This window comes from Leuciscus leuciscus (genome assembly GCF_965113295.1).
Source record: "Leuciscus leuciscus genome assembly, chromosome: 1".
In the NCBI taxonomy this organism is placed as follows: Eukaryota; Metazoa; Chordata; class Actinopteri; order Cypriniformes; family Leuciscidae; genus Leuciscus; species Leuciscus leuciscus.
Genome location: NC_138725.1, coordinates 11,659,751 through 11,683,328, shown reverse-complemented (window position 1 = coordinate 11,683,328; position 23,578 = coordinate 11,659,751). Strand labels below are relative to the sequence as shown.

At 38.6% G+C, this 23,578-nt stretch overlaps 1 protein-coding gene across 1 annotated transcript; it reads left to right on the top strand.

Annotated features, from left to right (window-relative positions):
• The first annotated feature begins 2,556 nt into the window (after window positions 1–2,556).
• LOC309502975 (interferon-induced very large GTPase 1-like) lies at window positions 2,557–17,575 on the top strand. Its single transcript, XM_082175640.1, is given in 7 exon segments — window positions 2,557–2,675; window positions 3,039–3,126; window positions 3,634–3,773; window positions 9,038–9,073; window positions 9,257–9,853; window positions 10,850–12,329; window positions 12,331–17,575. Coding segments are annotated over 5 exon segments (6,954 nt in total). The 5' UTR covers window positions 2,557–2,675; window positions 3,039–3,126; window positions 3,634–3,751; the 3' UTR covers window positions 17,150–17,575.
• The last annotated feature ends 6,003 nt before the right edge of the window (window positions 17,576–23,578 follow it).

Here is a 23,578-nt window from a genome sequence, read left to right as displayed (position 1 = left end):
TAATTTATATAGTACTATAGAGAGCATATGAGCGGAGTGGAGCGGTGAGAATCTCCGCTCATCGCTCACGGAACTGTCCACCCCTCCGCTCCCCCGCTCAAAGCTACATCAGGCCGCTCCGCTCATTATCGCTCAGCGCTCAACGCAGTTTGCTCCGCGCTCCACTCAAATCGTCCCCCGCTCGCTCCAAAAAAGGAAAAAAAATCTACATGTATATCACTGTTAGCTTAGACCACAGCCTTACCTCCTAAAGAACTAATGAGCAACAACAACATTTTTCAAATAGAAATGTTTTATTTCAAATTACAAATTAGGCCTATGTAAGAAGGAATAGCCTACACAAAGTCCTGTAAAATTAAACGAATAAATGGGCCTAATAATATAAATAACAATTATATAAACAAAAATATAGCCTACATAAAAATTTTAGGCCAGAATTTTGATGTTAACTTTTGCGCAACGCGCACGATTAAAATTTAAATGGGCGTATATCCATTGTACACACAAACTGCTGTAAAATAAAATGAATAAATGGGCCTAATAATATAAATAAAATTTATATAAACAAAAATATAAAAACATATACATAAACGTTTTAAAAGTAGGCTAAATTAACTATTAGGCCAACATTCTTATAACTGAACTTTTGCGCAGCGCGCAGGATTAAAATTTAAATGGGCTTGTATCAATTGTTTGAATATTACGCTATATTTAATTTACACTTTGTTACAAGTTACTGTATTCAATTTGCTAACCTTTTGCTTTCTTCCCAGCGTGTTCACATAGCACACTGCATGTTTTCGAGAGATGTGTCTTTTTAGATTCCAAAATTAATCTTTACTGACTGAAACGATATCTAACATCTGCATGGGCTTTATAGTACCTTTATTTATAGGCTGAACCTTTCGGGCTACTCCTTCACATTAGACACCATGCTGCTTTCATTGACACACACACACACACACACACACACACACACACACACACACACACACACACACACACACACACACACACACACACACACACAATTTGCACTCAGAGAGCGGAGATCACGCTGCAACATTCAGGAGCACAGAAACTAGTCAGCGCTGCCCCGCGACTTTCATTAATAAAATAGCTTCAATACTGAACACATGCAACTTTCATCCCTCAAAATGGCCATATCCATTTGAAAGAATTCATTTGGGCATTTCCAATTTGGCCATTTCTAATTGTTGACTTATTATTGTTATTATTATTTACGTATAAGACTTGTCCCCCTCAATGTAGCCTATATGGTATACAGCCCTGGGGCTACTTGACTATCCCACATGAAAAACAATATGAAAAACAGTAGCCTAGGTTAGGCTATAGTGACATCGAAAAAATTATCTTCTTATTTTTGTGTGTGTAACTGTCTCTAGTATAATGAACAGACATGATGCAAAGTTAAGACGCTTTAATAAAACATAAAATAACTCCAGGAGAAGGGATTAAAAAGGAACAGGAACAGTAGCCCCTCGACTGCTTAGAAAAGCGGTTAGAACTTGCTTTAAAAACAAATAGCCTTCACATCAACAAATACGTTTGAGCTGTTTTCCTTTAGCCAGATCATGGGCTTTAGTCTTCTGATGTCTGCGTCGCCGTCGTACGCTGTAGTGTATGCAGCGCTGCTCGCCCCGGTCATCCGTGAAGCGTCACAATTTGTGTTGACCAGTTTAAGACCGGGTCAGTTTATTTGGCAGTCCCAGCATGAGTGAATTATCCAATCTCTATAGCCATCGATATCAACCAATTCAGCACCATCGCCACGGAGGCACGGACAGGTTACGTCGTACGTAAGAAGGTATGAAATGGTATACCTTTATAAGTTTCCTTTTCAGGAAAGAGACAACGGGAAATCCATAATTAATTAAATTATAATATTATAATTAAAAATCTAACAACAATCAGTGTAATGACAATTTTATTATTTGCATGAAAACACTTGAATTAGCCTAATTGAACACTGTCTGGGTGTATTAAAACTTCAGAATTATATTCATATCGGTCAACAGTGATAAGGTGAAGAGTGGTTCAGGGCTGCGTTTCCCGATAACGTTGTCTCTTAGCGCGCTACAAAGACTCTTAAGGTATAACTTAACTGAAGGTACACGATTGCTAGGCGTGTTCCCCGGACTATACCTTAGGAAGCTGCTTAAGATATCCCTTCTTACGTGCAAAGTTACCCGGTGCTGTCCGTGGCGATGCTGCTGAATTGCAATTCAGAAATAGTTGAAATTGCATTTATTAGGACTCATGGGATATTATTAAAATAATCCAAATTATAATAGCCTAGCACATATTTTAAAATTGTATCATATATTGCTGTCACAATAATAACCATTTACATTTTGTACGTGCTTTCTTCTCTTTCCCATTTTTTGTTCGCTGAGGTGGAGCTGCGATGAAATATTGCTCTTGTAAATACTTTCCAGCATTTCAGTAATAAAAGTGTAGGCTATATCTTACATCAGCAGTGATAAAAAAATGATTTAAACAGTTTTGAAGTTTTGAATCTCTTCTTGTAAACTCAGAGATGTGGATTCATGGCAGACTTTTACTTTCTGGCCCCTGGACTTTACACCTCTGCCTGAACCTCACACAAGCTCACAGACGTGTTATCCTGAGAGATGTAGAAAACCTCCACAAAGGTTTGTAGTTAAAAAGTGTAGTTATTTTTGTATTTAGCAGCATTGTGTTAAGGTAAATGTAAATGCTATAGAATAAGTTCATAGTTTTAGATGTTATGTTTCTTAGTAAGATAAATCTAGTGGGGAGGAAAATGTAATGAATGCACTATATCGGGTATCATAGTGTTTGGAGTAACTATGCCCTCTAGTGGTGATCTACATACAGTGTATAGAGAATCGAGCTCAGTTCAAAGTTCAGTAAAGAGAATGATGTGATTACACAGCAGACGCTTGTGTTGTTATCTCTCCAGCAGACACGACAGAGCATATTCTCATAGGAACTGTATCTTGAACTTTAACCTGCACTTGCTGTCATTACTTTAGTAATGTGACTGACTCCAGCCAATACCTCTTCCTGCTTTCATGTTGGCAAGAAGGAAACGTCTAAACTCAATGAAACTTCGACACAGAGGTATCAATGTTTCCTTATAAAAACCCTCTTTGTGTTTGTTATATGAAATGTAAATGTGAGATGTAACAAAACTGATGATGAATGTGATTAATAACTTGATGAGGTGCTGTAACGATGGGTTTCAGTTTATTATATCAGAAGCAAAGCTGTGTGTGAAAGTTCTTTAGGTACAAATGTAACATGTACGATGAGATTTTGGAACACAAACAATGTCAAATTACTGCATAAATTGTAAGTGTAGAGATTTAAGATCTTTATCATGTTGTTCAACTGACTTTATATTTTGGACGTTTTCATTGTACCAAGTCATAGAGAGCAGCTTATTTACATCAGTAAATCAACAGATGCTTTTATTTAAAGTGATGTTTGATCTGTGTGTGTGTGTGTGTGTGTGTGTGTGTGTGTGTGTGTGTGTGTGTGTTCATCGGGAATCAAACCTGTGAATCTCTGCAGATGTGCAGCTCCGACATGATCTCAGGATCTCAAGTCTCTTTTCTTTTTTCTCAGAATCCTGAGTCTCATGATTTGAAGAATCTCTCAGGATGATGAACAGACAGACGTCAGACGTAACAGAAGATGATCAGCTGAAGACTTAGAGAAACGGAGGAGAGAACAGAATATCAACATGTCCAGCCCTGACTGCACAGGTGATGAACACAGACCAATCTAAATCTGACATTAATGGTTATTTAATTCAATCAATACAAGTCAAATCTATTCAAGCTCTCTTTCATCATGTGAACTTGTGAGCAGTTTTATTGTACTTAGTTTCTTAATCATTTTTATTCAAACAAATAAGTATTATGGTTTATGTACACAAGTCAACAACATATTTGTAGCACACAATATCAAGTTTCAAGAGCTGAAGGTAAGTGCAGAAAAAGCATAGTTTCTTGAAATAATGCAAGTGTCTTTATGCATGATGTCCACATGCAAGAGGTTTGTCTTCAGCTGTTTCTTAAAATCCCCCTGTAGTCAATGATTTTATACCTTAAAACTCACCTTTGATCACAAAAATGGCATATTTAAACGATTTATTCCTTGAAAAAAATTAGGGGTGACCCCGAATAGTCGAAGATTCGATGCTTCGATTGGAGGAGCCTGATTCGACTACCGATCTCACGGTCGAATCTTCGCAGAGGTGTTATGAAACGAGGATCATGCCACTTTGGCTATATGAGGGCGCTCAATGTCTGATTTCACATACTACCGGTTTTCTGTCAATACGTTAACATTCAGCCTATTATGATAATGCTGTATATAAAAATGTGCAAAGAAAGAAGCTTTTAATAAATATTTTTTAACGTGCGTGAATAAATCCAAACACCTCGTGACAGATTTAAGTTTCACTTTCAATCCGTGACCGACAGAGGAGCGTCTTCGTGGCAAGGATTTAAATCTTTAACAATGTCTGGGATAAGAAAATCTAAAGTGTGGATCATGTACACCATCAGAAAGGATATTCTCCAAGGCTGGATTTAGCATCAGGAAAACCATGATCGCACTTCTGCCGGCCAACGTTAACAAGTTGGTTTTCCACGGGACATTCTAAAATGCTTAACGTGAAAAAAGCTTTTAAAACGCTTAAAAGGCACTTTAACGTGGCTTAATGTACACACAGTACACACTTTATTAAGAAACCATACTATGTGCAGATGAACCCAGAATATGAACGCAATGCGTTTTCATATTTTAATTGAACCATTTTAGGAGATTAAGTCATTAAACGTTTTTCACGTTAAGTGTTTTAGAATGTATTTTAACCCACGCGCACAATTTGAAAAGACTCCAACGGACACAGACAGAGTGAACGACTGATTTGTTCTCTCGATCAGGTATCGGGTACAAGTGATTTCAAAACTTTTCAGCCGGTTCTAATTTGATTTTTGGATGCTGTGAAAATTTTTAGCTAAAAAGACTGCCTCTCCAGTTTAGCATTTATTGTTGTTTCTGCAGTTAAAAAGACAAAGTTGAAAATTCTGGCTACTATCGTTATTTTAATCATTTCTTTATTTTAATTTTATTTATTGATCTGTCAGGGTTATCTAATCTAAATATTTGTGGCTTGTGTTTTGAATATATGTTCCCCTGCACTTTAGGCATTTTGCACACATTTGCTCCTCATCTTGTGACTTATTCTGATTTATTTCATTTTGTATTTTTATTTATTAGAAAGGTATATTCTGTTCTAATTTAATTTAGTAAATTAATTGTTTATTTTTTCAGCGCATGATGCATCGATGTTGTGCTGTACTTAGAGCCTGCTTGCACAGGTCATTTAGCTGATTTCATTTGATTTGCATGTGAAATGTAAATCCTGTCTGCAGTGTGGCCTTTCTGGAGTTATTTATGTTATTTCTTAGTTTTATTGATCCAAAATAGTTTTATACATTTTCTTCTATATCTTTGTGTGATTTTCTGTACATCGCGGCTTTGAAATGTTAAAGCCCCGCCCCCATACACATGATTCGACTATTAGTCGACTATAGGCAAGACTTGACGATTCTGATTCGACTATGAAAATCCATAGTCGGGGACACCCCTAAAAAAAATTATTCATGCTTTAAAATATCTTGAATGTAACTCAACACCCTTGCCTCATTTAGTATGCGCGGTTCTATGAATATGTAAATGAGCCCCGCCTCCACTCACTCACTCAGCTCAGAGATCCAGGGCCCTATTTTAACGATCTGAAACGCAAGTGTCAAAGCGCAAAGCGCAAGTAACTTTGTGGGCGGGTCTTGGAGCTGTTGCTATTTTCTCGGCGGGATAAATGACTCTTGCGCCAGGCGCAAATCTAAAATGGGTTGGTCTGAAGTAGCTTCATTATTCATAGGTGTGGTTTGGGCGTAACGTGAAATAAACCAATCAGAGCGTCATCTCACATTCCCTTTAAGAGCAGGCGCGTTTGTTCTAAAGCGGATTCCTATTATAACGGCGGATTTGCCAGGCGCGCGCCAGGAGCGGTTCACAGCCAAGGAGAGCAACGCTCTCGTCAGGGACGTTGGGGATGGAGAAACCCACCCAAATTAACTTCGGTTAAAAAGGCGTATGATACTTTGGGTAAATGTGTAAGCTAGATGTATGCTTTTATAATAAATTATCTATCTATCTATCTATCTATCTATCTATCTATCTATCTATCTATCTATCTATCTATCTATCGTAATAATGTATGATTTGCAAAAATGAAAACTGCTGCTTCTGTGTAGATGAGAGAATCAAAGTGTATGCGCGTTGTGCACACGTTACTTGATTATGGCCAAGCATGCGCCCTTAAAATAGCATATGAATATCATGCGCAACGCGCCACTGACTTTAAACTATTTTTTCCTGGTTAGTGGCGCAATTGTTTTCTAAACCTGCAAAATAGCATGAAGGAACGTTTGCGCCGGAACACGCCTCCTTTTTTGCGCTGAACCGCCCAGGGAGCGCAAGTTCATTCCCTAGTTTACCGACGTGCTTCTGTGGAGGGAAAAGCGCGCTTTGCGCGGGTGCAAAATAGGAATGATACATGCGTCGGTGTACAAAGTCAAATGCGCTGGGTGCAAGATAGGGCCCCCACTGGTTGACGATCACACGTTAATCTGATTGGTTACAAGGTAGTTTGTGACGTCAGAAGCACCAGCGATTTCAAAGCGTGTTTTTGAGACTGTCTTTGGTTCACTGCAGTTTTAAGGAGAAAATACTCAGCAATGGTGTCGACTTATGAATTTACACATTGTTTGTCTTAGCATATTAAAAACACCACATAGACATATAAACTAGATTAAAAACTGGATTTTCACCACTAAGGTTTTTTTTTTTTTTTTTTGATTGTTGATATTAGGGATGTGCGATATTACGATTTTTGATCGTGGATGATTAAATTGTCTCCACGATCTGCTTTTGAAGAAATATCGTATGGTCGTGCATTCTATCAGTTGCTGTTCTGGCGCCTCCGTCTCAACATACTGAACAACGCGACGTATATTCACATCACACGTTAATGCAGATACGGGACACTGCAATTCACAAAAGTTCTGTCATTATTTACTCACTCTAATGTTGTTCCAAACCTGTATTCATTTCTTTCTCGTGCTGAACACAAAAGAAGATATTTTGAAGAATGTGTGTAACCAGACAGTTGCTGGTCTCCATTGACTTCCATAGGAAAAAAAATATAGCCTACTATGTAAGTCATTGGGGTACATCAACTGTCTGGTTACCCACATTCTCAAAATAACTTTTATTTTCAACAGAAATAAACTTGTTCAGGTTTAAAACAACTTGAGAGAGTAAATGATGACAATTAAAATTTTTAGGAGAACTATCCCTTTAATGTTAATAAAACAACAAAACACAGAAAGGAAATCACTCGCTGCTCCTGACTGAGAACTTTAATAGTAGCTTTAATAAGAATCAATGTATAATTTATACAGTGAAGTCTATGTAGTGTTTTAATTTCATATTTGTTCATTTAATTACTTTCTTCAATGCTACTGTTAAAGGTCCCATGACATGAAATTTCCACTTTCTGAGGTTTTTTAACATTAATATGAGTTCCCCTAGCCTGTATATGGTCCCCAAGTTTCTAAAAATTTTAATCGGTGTAAATCGAGCTTTTGCTATTTTTCTCTGCCTTTGAGAAAATGGAAGCTCAACCGGGCTGATCTTGAATCTCCTCCTTATGACGTCATAAGGAGAAATGTTACCTCCCCTTTCTCTGCTTTGCCCGCCCAGAGAATATTTCCCGCCCATGAGAAAATGAGCTAGGAAGTAGAATGCGCGCACGATTTTAGTTTGTCCACGAGAGATATCATGGCTTTTGAGCGAGCGAAGCATAATAATTGCTCAATAATTGGATGTACAAATGAACATCGAATGGTCAATACAGAGCTGGGCTTGCTGAACGTCGGACAAGTAAGTCAACAAATTATATATAAGTGTGTTGCTTTACTGTTTATGGTTACCTAGCTTGTTACACGTAGAATGTGGCTGTCACATTAGCTATGCAGTTACTTGCGCTAATGTAAAGGTAGACAGCATCAAGTTACACACACTGTAACGCGAGTGTTGTACACGTCTTTGTTATTTGGATAACCGTTTTCCTGTTGGTTATATGGCGCGCGCGATATCCGCATTTCAAGATCGCAGAGCTTGATGTAATTGTAATAAGATAAATTACAGACGTTACAGATCTCTCATGAAAAGGCAACAGTAGGTTAGCATTAGCTACATGATGATAACTGTAAACCATCCGAATAAAGTACCGTATCCAGACATAATATTTTAAACTAACCATTCGGAAACGTCCTGCTGGCTTGTAGTGGCTATAATTCTGCACCGCGGCTGAATTTTTGGAAAGAGATTTCAGATACAGTACTAAGGACCACTAAGGACTATATTAAAGCCTACAAAAAGTAGCATGTCATGGGACCTTTAAATATGCTGTAGCTGAAAAAAAATAAAGCACTGTTTATTTCATTTGTATATTAAGTTATGTAATGTGTATCTTTGTTCTTATTTTTTTAATAACAAAGAAAAATAATGACAAAGAATCTTGGAGATTTGGCCTAAATGTCTTCCATTCTTTTTTATTTTATATTTTGTTACCTAAGGCTTTGTTTTTAAAATAGGGACATTAGTTTGGCTGTAATGCATGTCACTTGCAAAATAGTAAAACCAACTAGAAACGTGATAAAAAATCGTGATATGATATTTTTGCCATATCGCCCACCCCTAATTAATATCATTTATAGATTCAGATTGTTCATCTTTATTCTGAATGATTGAATTAATTAATTCCTGTAGTACACAATAATGTTCATCAGATCCACTAACAATCTGTGTGTGTGTGTGTGTGTGTGTGTGTGTGTGTGTGTGTGTGTGTGTGTGTGTGTGTGTGTGTGTGCGTGCGTTTATTTTTCAGTGGAAAGAAGAAGTCCAGATGTGGATCGCCCCAACTGTACGTTAAACTGATTTACAGTAACTGCATTATGATATAGTTATATAGATTTGATGAACTGTGTCTATGATCAGTTTTTAATATTTAGCGCTGTAAATGCTAAGCAGGAGAATAATCACTAAATTACATATTCTGCACGTGTTTTATGTTTGTGAATTCTAGCTCTTGTTTTTCTTTGATCAGTTTCAGAGGGAGAGAAGCTGAATCTGGTTGTGTGTGGAAGTGACGGCACATTAAAATCCTCCATATCAGAGCTGATCCTGCAGGACACAGACAGAAGATCAGATGAGGAGCTTCATGGGCGTCTGATCCGTCTGGTAGAGCTTCCAGCTCTCGTTCAGCTCTCAGAGGAGGAAGTGATGCGTCAGACTCTCCGCTGTGTGTCTCTCTGTCATCCTGGAGTTCATGTTTTCCTCCTCACAGTTCCTGAAGCTCCACTCAATAATGAAGATAAAGCAGAAATGGATGAGATCCAGAGGATATTCGGCTCCAGAATCAACAAACACATCATGATCCTCATAATGCAGAATTCAGAGCATCAGACAGCAGAGCTCAATGAAGAAACACAGTCGGTCATTGATGGAGGACGACCACAATATTTTGATCCCACCACACAACAAGTGTCCACATTGATGGAGAACGTTGAGAAGATGGTGGACGAAAACAGAGGAGAGTTTTTCTCCAAAGAAACATTTTTGGAGGCGCAGGTGAAAAAACTGCTGCAATTTGAAGATATGAAGAAGAAAATCGACTCACTAGAGACACATTTACTGTCACAAGGTAATGACCAGAACAATTTAAACTAAACTAGATGGGACATTTACTAAATGGACTCGTTTATGTGGTGCTCTGTATTTTACAACAGTAGAGGTGAAATTCAGAAGATTCTAAAATAAAATAAAAACATTCTGACTGTACAAAAACAAGGTCAAAGGTCAAGCTTCAGTCTTCCAAATGAAAAGTATATTAATACAATAATCAAACGACTACAATCCCTTGGAATGGTGAGGCTGAAAGTTTTACTATAATGCGTTGCTTTGATCAAGATCTCTGTATTTATCCAAATGCCTTGGGCATGACCGATGTCCGAGTTGGAAATCTAAACACGACAATGTACTTGACAATGGCAGACGTTAAAAGAGTTAAGCACACAATAGATCTCAATGTGTTACTTGCGCTGAAACAGAAAGATGCCTTAGACAGCATGCAATCCTGAATTCAGTTCTCTTTAGCTCCGCATTGCAATTGAACGTTCATATACGCACTGAATTACAGCATTTTAAAATATCCGTCTAACCATGTATTCATGCAGACATAGTTCGTTATCTATTAACTTTCCTCGCCATTGAAGGAATTTTCTAGCTTTCCGTGTTTTTACTCGTATATGATATACGACACATCTTCTTAAAGACTTACACCATGGCGAAGAAGAAGCAGAAACAAGTGAAAGCAAGCAGACTACTGTGTGCATGGTTTGGCATGACAGAATGCATGCAATGTTAATAATCCCTAGCTGACATCTCAGTTCATCTCAATCTCACAAAGCCTGTGATGCACAATGAATCTTTCATAATACTGTTTGTTATAATTAGAGGATTCGCCAGCGTACAAAATTCAGCACTGAACAAAAACTCAGTTTTGAGCGGTGTGTGGATTCTGTCTTAAATGCATCTGATTGGCCATTGCATGGAGGGGGGTAACAATATTACTCTAAACTATAGCACAAACTGTACACTTTGTAAACTTTTTAGGCTTTAAACATTTCCTCTTTTACAGGTTCAACAGAGAGTGAAGATGATCTGAGGATTGTGCTGCTGGGAAAAACGGGAGTTGGGAAGAGTGCAACTGGAAACACCATCTTAGGAAGAGAAGTGTTTACAGCAGAAACATCTCAAGAGTCCGTGACTAAAGAGAGTAAAAAAGAATCATCTGAAATCAGCAGCCGACACGTTACTGTGATCGACACTCCAGGACTGTTTGATACTGAACTTACTAATGAGGAGATCCAGAGAGAAATCAGCAACTGCATCTCCATGATCCTGCCTGGACCACATGTGTTCATCATTGTGCTCAATTTAGGACAACGATTCACTCAAGAAGAAGCAACAACAGTGAAGATCATCCAAGAGACATTTGGTGAGAAATCTTTAATGTTCACCATGGTGCTCTTCACCAGAGGTGATTATCTGAAGAACAAAACTATTGAACAGTGTTTGGGGAAACCTGGATCTCCTCTGATGAAGCTGATTGAAGCGTGTGGAAACAGATATCATGTGTTGAACAATAATCAGCCTGGAGACCGAACACAGGTGTCTGATCTACTGGAGAAGATAGACAACATGGTGAAAGCAAACGGAGGGAGTTTCTACACGTGTAAGTTGTTCAGACAGATGGAAAGAGAAAAACAAGAACAACAGATGAAGATCCTGATGGACAGAGTCAGAGAAAGAGAAGAACTGATGAAGAAACTAGAAGAAGAAATGATAAGAGAACGAGAGGCATTTAAAAATAAAATAGAGCAACTGATGAAAGAAAAAGAAAACCTGCTCATGAAATACGACACAGAAATAGACAGACTGATGAACAGAATAGAGAATGAGAGGAAGAGTAGAGAAGAGGAATATATAAAAAGAGAAGAACAATATAAAACATTAATGAAAGAGAAAGAAGATCTTCAGTCTAATCATGAAGCAGAAGAAAACAAGATGAAGATCCTGATGGAGAGAGTGGAGCAAATGAGCAGAGAAAGAGAAGAACTGATGAAACATAAAGTAGAGAAAGAGAGAATGAAGATGATGATGGAGGAAGAAAGACAGAATCGAGAGAAAGAGAGAAAGAGAAGCGAACAAGAATTGAAAGAGAGAGAAGAACGATATAAAAGAGAAATGAAGGAACAGGAGGTGCAGATGCGAGATGAAATGAAGAAAGAACAAGAGATGTTTAAAGATGAAATAAAGGAAATGAGGCAAGAAAAAGAAAAACTTAAGATCTCATACAACACAGAAATAGACAGTCTGATGAACAGAATACAGAATGAACGACAGAATCATGAAAAAGAGAGAAAGAGAAGAGACGATGAATATACAGAAAGAGAAGAACGATATAAAATCCAGATGAGAAGAGAACAAGAGGAATGGGACCAGCAGAAACTGGAGGAAAAGACGAGAAGAGGAGAAGATGAGAAAAGAAGAGAGAGAGAAAAACAGATTTGTGATGAACAGATACAGAAACTGAAGAGTGAAATGGAGGGAATAATAGAGACAAGGACAACTAGAGGATTTAGAGAAGAGACTGAAAGAAAAAATAAACATAAGAGAAGATCAACAACAGAACTTTGAAGAAAAACTGGAGAGAAGTGAAAGACAAACAATCAAGCATCTATTTCACAGACTCCATGTTGAAGTCGAACACCTCAATAAACTGAGAGCTGCAGATGTTCTTCAGATAACCAAACATTCATTACAGTCACATGAGTCTTGTGCTGAAGATGAGCTTATTCAGACTTTCATACAAAAACTACTGATGATGGACTACAGAGCAAGATATATTCATGCTAAAGAGACTAATGAACAGGATGACACACAACAAAGAGACAGTGTTTCATGTGAAGATGAGGGTGATTTGTTTGATGATTTTAAGGAGATACCTTTATCAAAAACAAGTCTGTCTGAACTCATTCACCCGATGGATGTTCAGATGGCTGCGTTTCACTGTGCTGATGGTCTCCTGAAGCAGCTGATGGTGACTAAACTGTCCCAGTGTCAGTGCGCTCTGCCTCTGCTTGTTCCTGATCCATTCACACAACAGATTGAGTTTCCTCTCTGGACATTCAGACAAATCAACAAGAGCTGGAAGATGAGAAACACCAACAATGAAATCATCAGTCAAACCCAGCCGATCTACAAGGCAGAAACTCCAATGGTGTTTTTCTTCAGGTTTGGCTCTGTGTCTTCATCCAAGTCTCAGCTGATGAACAGTCTGATCAATGAGAAACATGACACGTTCTTCCACAAGTACTGCCCAGGCAGCAGCAGATCCAGAGTCCTGATGGATGGAGTGGTGGAGATCGCCTGGTTCTGCCCCTCTGGGAAAGACACAGATAAATTCACTGACTGTGTTGCGTTCTGTAATCTACACGGTGATGCAGGAGATCATGAGAAACAGCTGCAGATCCTCACTGAAATGGCTTCAGTCAATGTTGTTCTTCTTCCACAACTGGACAGGAATGACAGACATGCAGCAAAGATACAAAACCTGTACAAGGACTCAAAGCCACTCATTTGTCTTTTTACTGAGGATGATTCTGCTGTAACTAAGTTAAAGAAAGGGAAATTCATAATTGGTCTGAAATACAAAAATCAGTCTGATGTATCTGAAGAACTCAGAAGAGCGATAAAAAAGTGTCTCTCAGAATCATCTTCCACTTTCAGACTTGAAGATGTGTCCAAACACTCAGACATCAGAGTAGATGAGGAAGATGATGATGACTGCAGGAGAGGAAGAGAAGCTGCACAGCAGATGATGAGTTTACTGGAGAAGAAAGATCTAATAAAAAATAAAGAATCAATTCTGCCTCATCAGGGGAAACTGTGGCATCAGTGGAGTCAGATGAACAAGGAACTGCATCAACCTCAAGGAGAAAATATAGAAAGGGTAACAAGTGCGAAAAAAACAGAGATGAAGAAAATCCGTGAAAAACAGCATGAATGTGACATTGGCAAATTTGTGATGCAATTCATTAAAGAAATGAACTCAAATGCTAAACATGGGAAGATGTTTTTTCTCAAATGGCTCAGAATCCTCCTGGATGAACACACATCAGCTGACCTTTCTGCTCTACTCCACAAGTATGATAAAACATGGTCAGAAGTCTTAGAACTGAAATACAGTAATAAATCTGAAGCTATGAATCATAAAGCTAAACAAGCAGAACTTGAGAGAATATCTGAGGATCTTCGGGCTGCAGCCTTTGGTTTGGAGCACATCATGAGGGAGATCGGTCAGATCTATGAATCATGTTCATCTGTGAAGAAGCAAAAGAAAGGCCTGCAGTTTGACTTATCTTCTCTCCCGAGTCTTGCAGCAGAGATGATGATCTCTGGATTTCCACTGGAGCTGATGGATAGAGATGCTGCTCATGTTCCTCTGGTCTGGATCTCTGCTGTTCTAGATCAACTCATCCAGAAACTGGGACACCAGAGAGTCTTTGTGCTGTCAGTTTTAGGGGTTCAGAGCTCTGGGAAATCCACCATGCTGAACGCCATGTTTGGGCTCCAGTTTGCCGTCAGAGCTGGCAGGACCACCAGAGGAGCTTTCATGCAGCTGGTCAGAGTCTCAGGCGAGATGAAACCACAGATGAACTTTGACTATATTCTGGTTGTTGATACTGAGGGTCTTCGTGCTCTAGAACTGGCTAGAAGATCAACACAGCATCATGATAATGAATTGGCCACATTTGTTGTTGGTCTTGGAAATCTGACATTGATCAACATCTTTGGAGAAAACCTATCTGAGATGCAGGACGTTCTTCAGATTGTTGTTCAGGCCTTCATGAGGATGAAGAAGGTCAGGCTGAATCCTAGCTGTGTGTTTGTTCATCAGAACATTTCAGACGTCACAGCTGGAGAGAAAAACATGGAGGGAAGGAGACGACTGCAGGAGACACTGGATGAGATGACAAAACTCGCTGCTAAAGAGGAAGTCTGTGATGCAGAATGTTTCAGTGATGTCATTGGATTTGATGTTCAGAATGATGTGAAGTATTTCGCTCAGCTCTGGGAGGGAAGCCCACCAATGGCACCACCAAACCCAAACTACTGTGAGAATATACAAGAACTGAAGGAAACTATTATGTCTCATGCCTCAAAATCACATGGAATGAGGCTGATAGACCTAAAAGATCGTGTTAAAGATCTCTGGGAGGCTTTACTGAATGAACGATTCGTCTTCAGCTTCAGAAATTCTCTGGAGATTTCAGCCTACAGGAGACTGGAGACCGAATACAGCAAGTGGACCTGGAGTCTTTGCAGTGCCATGCTGGAAACTGAGAACAAACTACACAACAAAATAGAATATGGAGCAATTCATGAGGTTGAGGAAACTGATCTTCAAAGAGAACTGAGGAAGACAAGTGAAGAAGTGAAGAAATCAATGTCAGAATTCTTTGAGAAAGACAAATATAGAGATATACTGATTCAGTGGAAAACGTCATTTGAAATCAAAATCAAATATCTTCAGGAAAACATTGTGAGAGAAACAAAGAGGAAATTAAACGAGATTCTTCAGCAGCGAGACCTGAAGAAAAAGATTGATGCTCAGAGGACACATCATGAAAACACTCTCTATGAAAATAGCAAAGAACTTGCCTGGAAACTAAAAGCAAATGACAAAGAAACGCTGAAGAAAGAGTTTGATTTGTTTTGGGAACAGTGGATGAAAACAATCATCACAGACAATCCTCCAATCAGAGACATAGACATAATGAGAGATGTGAGAAAGATCATCACTGACATCTATCAAAGTGTTCCTGTAGATCACCTGGGGGAGAGCAGAGATATTTTCACCTTGCTGAGTTATTCAGATTGTGTTGTTCTCAGAAAGTACCGAAAAGGTTGGATGCAAAAGGCTGTGAATACTTACAGAACAGTAATAAAAGAATCATTCGGATATAATCAAAATATGTCTTTAGAGGATGAAGTCCAAATAAGATCATTAGTCACAGATGTTGCTCAGCAGACAGACTCAATGATTCAGTCATTTAACATTTCAAAGATGGGCTACAACATCAGTTACATCCAACAGCTCATAGATTACATCAAGGCAAGAGTGACAGAACATCAGGACGGATCAGTGAAATATGTGTTCAAGAATGAATTCTTCATGGATTTGGTTTTTTCCATCTGTAAGAGATCAAAGGAGACAATCACTGACCAACACAGAAAGTTTAGAGATGCCAATGATCCTGTAACATATGTTGAGAAGAAGAGAGAAGAGTACTATATTATTTTCCAGAAATACTGTCATGGAGCAACATCAGCTGCTAATTTAGGTGAGTTCATCTGTCAGAAACTGAAAGTGCCTATTGAGCAGAGCGTCTACAAGAAGACTGCCAGAGATCTGACAGATGAAATGAGATCAAACTGTCCATCACTGAATGCAAACAGATCAAATCTGGAGAAACACATCCTGAAGACACTGGCAGAAGAGGAGGATTTTAACAAATACATGAACTACATTCATAAACCCAGAGATCACTTCAAGAGATTCATCAGAGATGAAGTCAGTCGGTACATCACTGATAAGTTCAGTGACAGTGTTTTACCCAAGATGACGGCGAAGATTAAACTCCTGCAGCAGAAGATCATGAAAGCTGCACATGAATCTACTGAACATGTTGAAGAGAACAGAGGAGATGTTGGTCTGTGGTTGAAGAGTTTCACACAGAAGCTCTCAGATGAGCTGATCTTCTCTGAAAAAGACCTCAGTGGAGTCAAACATGATGATGTTGATGATTTCAGCCTCCTAGAAGATGTGATAATACACAAACTTCCTGCTATAATGACTGACATCAGCAGTAGATTCAACACAGCGACATTTCCAGTAAAGCTGGAGAGTAAACTCAGGCCAGATGAGCTTCTGATTGATCACTACTGTCAGTGTTGTTGGGTTCAGTGTCCGTTCTGTAAAGCCGTCTGTACCAACACCATAGAAGACCATTGTGGAGATCACAGTGCTCCTTTCCACAGAGTGTGGGGAATTAATGGAACATATTACACTTCAACACAGAATCTCTGTCCTAATATTTGCACAAATGTAGTAGCAAGTCATCAGGATTTTAATACACCACATGGAAGGTTTAAATATAGAGACTACAGAAGAGCAGGAGGAGATTATGCTAAATGGAGCATCAGCCCTGATCTCTCTGAACTGAACTACTGGAAGTGGTTTGTGTGCAGATTCCAGAAAGATCTGGAAAAACACTACAGTAAAACATTTGAGGGGAGTGGTGAGATTCCACATGAATGGAGACAATACTCAAAACATGAAGCTATTGAGAGTTTAGAAAAATTCACATAATAAAGCAGGTAAAGAAAGAGACTCTCGTGTCTCTTCTTAGATTTAGTAAGAAATTAGTTTCTGTGACATTCATCAGTGAGAATCTGAGCTCATCTACACCTCAGAAGATCTGAGCTTCATCAAATACACCAGACGAGAGTTAAAGACAAGATCCAATTCCTCATACATGATCTGAACTACAAAACAACTTTTCTGAACATATGATAAAGCTGATAAAGCTCCAAAATGCTTGATGAATATTAGAGTTTATTACTAATCAAAACAGCTTAATCTCTATCATGAACTGAAAAAGATCTGTGATACGAATATTAATGATAGATTGTTGATATATGATTGAAGTGCATATATGAATGTGTTTGTTAAGCTCAGTGCTGATGATCAAACGGTTGGAGGAAAGTGTGAGGAATAAACGGCAAATTAAACATCTCAGAGCCGTCGATCTGATTTATATCATAATTACTCCAGTGGAAACTACTTCACTCCACATCTCTGGGGACACATCATGAATTTACTGACCTTGTCCAGTGTCCTTTTACACTTGTTTAATACAGACCTCGTATTATGAAAAATTTAGTTTTGACTTGAAATGAATTGAAGTGATAAAACTGAAATGATCCATAGCAGATTTTTTAATTCGCTTACAGTTTTTCAGTCTTTACTCAAATTCATTACTTAGACATTACTAAAATATTTTTCATGAAAATAATGTTTATTACACAATACTGTGATCAAAATCTCTAATGCTGCCATTAAACTCTCACCGATGACCTGTGAACTTCCACTTCTGCCCAGTGTGTGTCTGAACAACAAAACCACTGGGGAATTACAGATTATGTTTGTATCATTCTCTATGTCACAAGAATTCATCAGATTAATTTCACACTGATTGTCAAAAAGATGAGTTATAGAAACTTGTTAGAGCACATCAGCTCTAGCTTTGGGTTCTCCAGCTGACCTGAGGATGAGGAAGAGCTGATTCTGATGTAACTGCAACACAAAGGATTTTAATGACACTCTTACAGTGGAAATGAAGCAGTCAAGTTAGTATAATTTAGTAAATGGATTTGCACTGCTACATCTGCTCCTCCTTCAGCGTCTCATCATCACCTCTCCAGTGCAGTTCCAGCGCTGGTTTCCAGTAGATGTTTCATTCCACACATAAGAGCAAATCTGTTAACTGTGGAGACATGGCTGTGTTCTTCCTGAAAACGTTCTCTTTTATTGAATCGCTTTAGGTATTTACAGAGATATCCTCAGTCAAGTTTTCCCAGAGCACAGGGAGGGACTAGACCTTTCTCTGGCTATGATGGCAGACTTTAGCCACTGATACGAAAACCACAGATCATTTTCAGCTAAATCTGCTTCATTCATCTCTGTATTCAACACCAGGGCTGCGTTTCCCAAAAGCATCGTAAGTAGATCGTAAAAACGATCGTACGACTGATCTTAATATTACGGTCTGTTTCCCAAAAGCATCATAACTTAAGTAGCACTTGAAAATCTTCGTAGATCTACGAGTGCTCTGGAGTAATCGTAAAGCCTTAAGTGCATCGTAAGGAGACAGAGTTATGAGGGCACCTGCTGGACAACCGGCAAATTGCACCTAAAATTTACTCTTCAAAGTCATTTCTCTTTTTTTTTTTACATATATTTTTATTCATTTATATTTTCTACTCATTACACAATTCAATATAGAAATAATAACGAATAAAGTAATAAAATAAAAATGACATAACTGAACATGAATAATTGTTAGAATGAAAACATTTTTAAAAGTACACTGTTGTATATGGACATTTCAAGGGTACTACAAATGTTGTATTTAACAAAAAATATTTAATGTGCTTTAAAGAGGACACAAATAAAGGAGGAACTTTATTTATATGACACAAAAAAATGTGTCAATGACTTGCTGGCGTGCATGAAATCCAGCCATGTATTGAACATGTCTTGGTTGATCATCATGAAGTCGCATCTCAACTTCATTCTCTTCCTCCACCTCTTCATCTTCCTCCCTGATGTCCAAGGGCACTCTTGCCCACACTGCAATGTTGTGCAACATAGCTGTTACTGTTATTACAGCACAGCACTTTTGTGGCACAAAGAGAAGACCACCACTGGACTTGTGAATAGCCCGAAAGCGTAGCTTCCACCTCCCTAAAGTGCGCTCCACAATACTTCGGGCAACATGGTGAGCCTCATTGAAATCTGCCTCACTGTTACTGACAGGATTAGCAACAGGGGTGAACAGATATGGCCTCAATGGATATCCGCTGTCACCAAGCAGCCTCCACTGTCCTTTCGAGTTTTGGGCCTCTTGACCCACAAGATGAGTTGGCAAAGATATAGGAGTCATGTGTGCTCCCAGGCCACCTTGCAACAATGTCTGTGATTAAACACTTATGATCACAGATTACTTGGCAGTTGATTGCTGAATAACCTTTGCGGCATATATATGTATGGCCATCCACAGAAGGCATACTGATGGGAATTAAAGTACCATCAATCACTCTAATGACTTGTGGTATATGGTACTGTGTTAAAAAATACTCCTGTATGTCTGACATGGCCTGTCTTGATGCTGGAAATTGTATGTGTTCAGCCGCAAGTGGAAGCAGTGCATAGGTGACTGCTTGTACAGCTCTGGACACAGATGCTTTACTTAGTCCAACTCCATCTCCAAGTACCTGAAGAAAACTGCCTGTTGCATAATATCTCAGAGCAGCTAAGAGTTGCACATCAGGGGACAAGGCAAAATTCCTCTTTGTAGCACGCATCAGCTGAGGCCCAGTGACATTGAGCAGCTGGACTATTTCTCCTCGTGGCAGACGGTATCTGTCAATGACAGCCATATCATCAAGCATATCCAGAGGATTTTGATGCTGCCTGATGAAGGCATTTATAGTACATAGTGTACTCCGTGGTCGTCTCTGTCTTTGTCTTTGCCTTTCTCTTTGCCTCACTCTCAGCTGGAAAACTCGCTGTAGTGCAGCCATGATTTTCTCTGCAAGACTACTGAAGTGTGAACTTTATATACTGTCCTAAAATTGCTCACAGGAACCATATGATTAAAGTTTTTCAGGCTGTGATAGTATTGACATGTCACACACTGATTGTCATTTATTTATTTGCAGAAGAACCATGCAGAAGGCCCCACTTGAAGAAACTGAATCACTGATTTTACAAATTACATTAATTACCTCTTCCCTGAATTTATTCTCTTATTATGTTCATCATGGTCAAAGGTTGTGCTTTTATAAATATATATGGAGAGTCCATTTATATACAGCAGTGTCGGCCCTAATACTATATTGCCACACACACCCTCAAGACTCAAGCTGTAGTAAAATATATACCCCTCTTTTCACAGACAAGGCTTAAGCCTGGTCCAGACTAAAATGTAAGTCTGAGCTTTTTCAAATGAAGAACACTTGCACTGACTGATCTTAAAATATGTCAGTGCATAATATATGTATATGTATATATATATATATACTTTTTTTTTTTTTTTTTTAAAGGTACTACAAGTAGCCATTTAAATTTGAAACACTTATAATAAGAGTTCTTCTGCTTTATAGTATTTCAATGACCCTTAGGCTTTGAGTGGATTAACAAACATCAAAACGTTGAATGTAAACAGTAATGATTCAAGTTTGTAGTTTGTTCCCCAGGATCTGCAAAAGACATTGCAAAATGTGATGAGTGTACATATGGAAAAGAATATTTCATGTTGCACAACATATTATATTAAAACATATAATTATTCATGATTAAACAACATTGAACAATGTTACCTGACGCATCTGGCAAGATAATGGGCACTGGAATGGAGGGCCTTGCAAATCTCATCTCCTCCAGTGAAAGTCTCCTCTCTTCCAAAGCCAGCTTGGCCTTCTTGAGTTCAATGATTTGCTTCTGAAAGTTGTTGCTCATCTCATTGGCCTCTTTAAGACATTGTCTGATGTCTTTTAGAACATGTAGTTTCTCTCGCTCCAGCTGTACTAAGTCCTGACTACAACCACAGACATTCTCAAATCGCTGAGGTGTTGTGGCTGTAGCCTGAACAATTGAAGATAGAGGCTGGGGCATGGATGGACTGTTGGGAGGACTGGGAGATGGTAGGTGTCTATCAATAGGAGGTTAACCTGATTGCTCTTGTGAACACGCAACCCTACTCCTCCACGGAGGTCAATACCACCACAAATCCCATCTGAGGCAGTTGTTCCAAGAATTGACAGTGCCTTTTCTTCTTCTGCTGTAAGAAGGGGGGCGTCATTAGACCCTCCACCTGCTTTATTAATTGTTGTCCTCTGCAGTGCCCTTTTTCTTTTAGCTAGGCTTGAATAGTCCTGCCACTTCTTCCTGACCTCCTTCCCTGATCTGTTAATGCCTTTATTTTTGTTTTTCTTTATTTGTATGACTGCCCTTAAACCTGCTGAAAATGATATGTTTTTGAAGCTCCACCTCCTCTAAAATAATATTAATTTCCTCTTTTTGAAAGATGTCTTTTCTTTGTTTTTTTTGGTTTCAGCCATTTTGCTAGTGTCTCCACCCCTAGGTATGTGCTTATTTACATTTTTCTCCTAATAGCAAATGCACATCAGGTGAAGACAATTAGGCTAAACTTTTTCAAAAATAAATGTAAGAGCTTATTTATTTACTTACTTATTTATTTTGATGTGAGATAAGTAATTGTTGATAAAGAAATTGATAAGTAATTCTACTTAAATAATTAAGGTTTCATATAAATATCAAAAATGCTGCTGATGTCATTTCCGGCAAGGACCGTTAGAATTAGTTTTATGCGAGATTGGTGCAAGACAGTGTTTTTACAGTGCAACATTTCCAGTTAATTTATGTTTTTAAACTTGCTCAAGAAGAAATTAAAGGACTTTTTATGTTATTCGAGTTGAATATACATTCACACAAGTAGAAGAAGAAACGGAAATCCAAAATTAGATAGATTGCTATAACAGCATGTGCAACAATGACGAGCCATTCTGCAGCGTGACATTTCAGAACTTGACCAATGGATAGCGACTCCTAAGTAGCACGGCTACGTGCGACTGTGTTAAGTGCATTTTTGGGAAATGCACGTGGAACAATAACGAACGTTCGTAAAATGACTCGTAGAAAACGCTCTTAAGCGCTAAGATCAATCGTTATCGGGAAACGCAGCCCAGATTAGTCTGTTACTGGCTAAAGCCCCAGTCGCTGTCCATGGTGCTGAATCTGTAGACGCTCCATTAGATATAAGAGGCCTCTCCATCATTTCATTTAATGGTGTAATCATTTCAACTAATCTGTTTGGACTTGTCCTAAATGTAAATTCTCGCATGTTTGTAGTTTTTGCAAGGACCCGCACCTGAAATCTCTCTGCCCTCAACACTACAAACCTGTGACGTGAGGAAAGCCTCCATTACTCGCCAACACTCTCCAGCTTTCTTTCATCTCACCCAATGTCTATTTTGGTCATCATTTAATCACTGGACTTTCTGAAGGGTTTTTGGTCAGTGTCCTTTCTTCTCTGTCTACTCTGTAAAAAGAGATGTGTTAAAGGTCCCATTCCATGAAAAGTTTTTTTTAACATTAAGTCAAGTCAAGTCAAGTCAAGTTTATTTGTATAGCGCTTTTCACAATACAGATTGTATCAAAGCAGCTTCACAGTATTAAATTAAAATAATACAACAAAGTTTGTTTCAAGAGGAATTTATTTATTGATAAAATTAAATTAAATATCCCCAAAATATCCCCAACTGAGCAAGCCAAAGGCAACAGTGGCAAGGAACCGAAAAACTCCATCAAGTGACCTAATGGTGTCCTAAAACTCCATCAGGTGACCTAATGGAGAAAAAAAAAACCTTGGGAGAACCCAGGCTCAGTCGGGGGCCAGTTCTCCTCTGGCATTTATGAGCTAGAGGCCGGATTGTAGTTTGAACTGTGGGATTATATGAATGCCTGGCTGAAGAGATGCGACTTTAATCTAGTTTTAAACTGGGAGAGCGAGTCTGAGCAACGAACAGTATCAGGAAGACTATTCCAGAGTTTTGGACTATTCATATCCTAGGTATGACCAAAAGCCTTGAATTTAGTGATCTTAAAGAGCGCGATGGATTATAGGGTGATAGAAGATCCGTTAAATAGACTGGAGCTAAGCCGTTTAGGGCTTTATAAGTCAGTAGCAATACCTTGTAATTAATACAGAACTTTATAGGTAACCAATGCAGTGATGATAAAATCGGTGTTATATGATCATATTTTCTTAATCTCGTAAGAACTCTAGCGGCGGCATTTTGGACTAACTGTAGCTTGTTTATTGAGGATGCAGGACAACCAGCTAATAAAGCATTACAGTAATCCAGTCTCGATTAATATGAGTTCCCCTAGCCTGTATATGGTCCCCAAGTGGCTAGAAATTTCAGTCGGTGT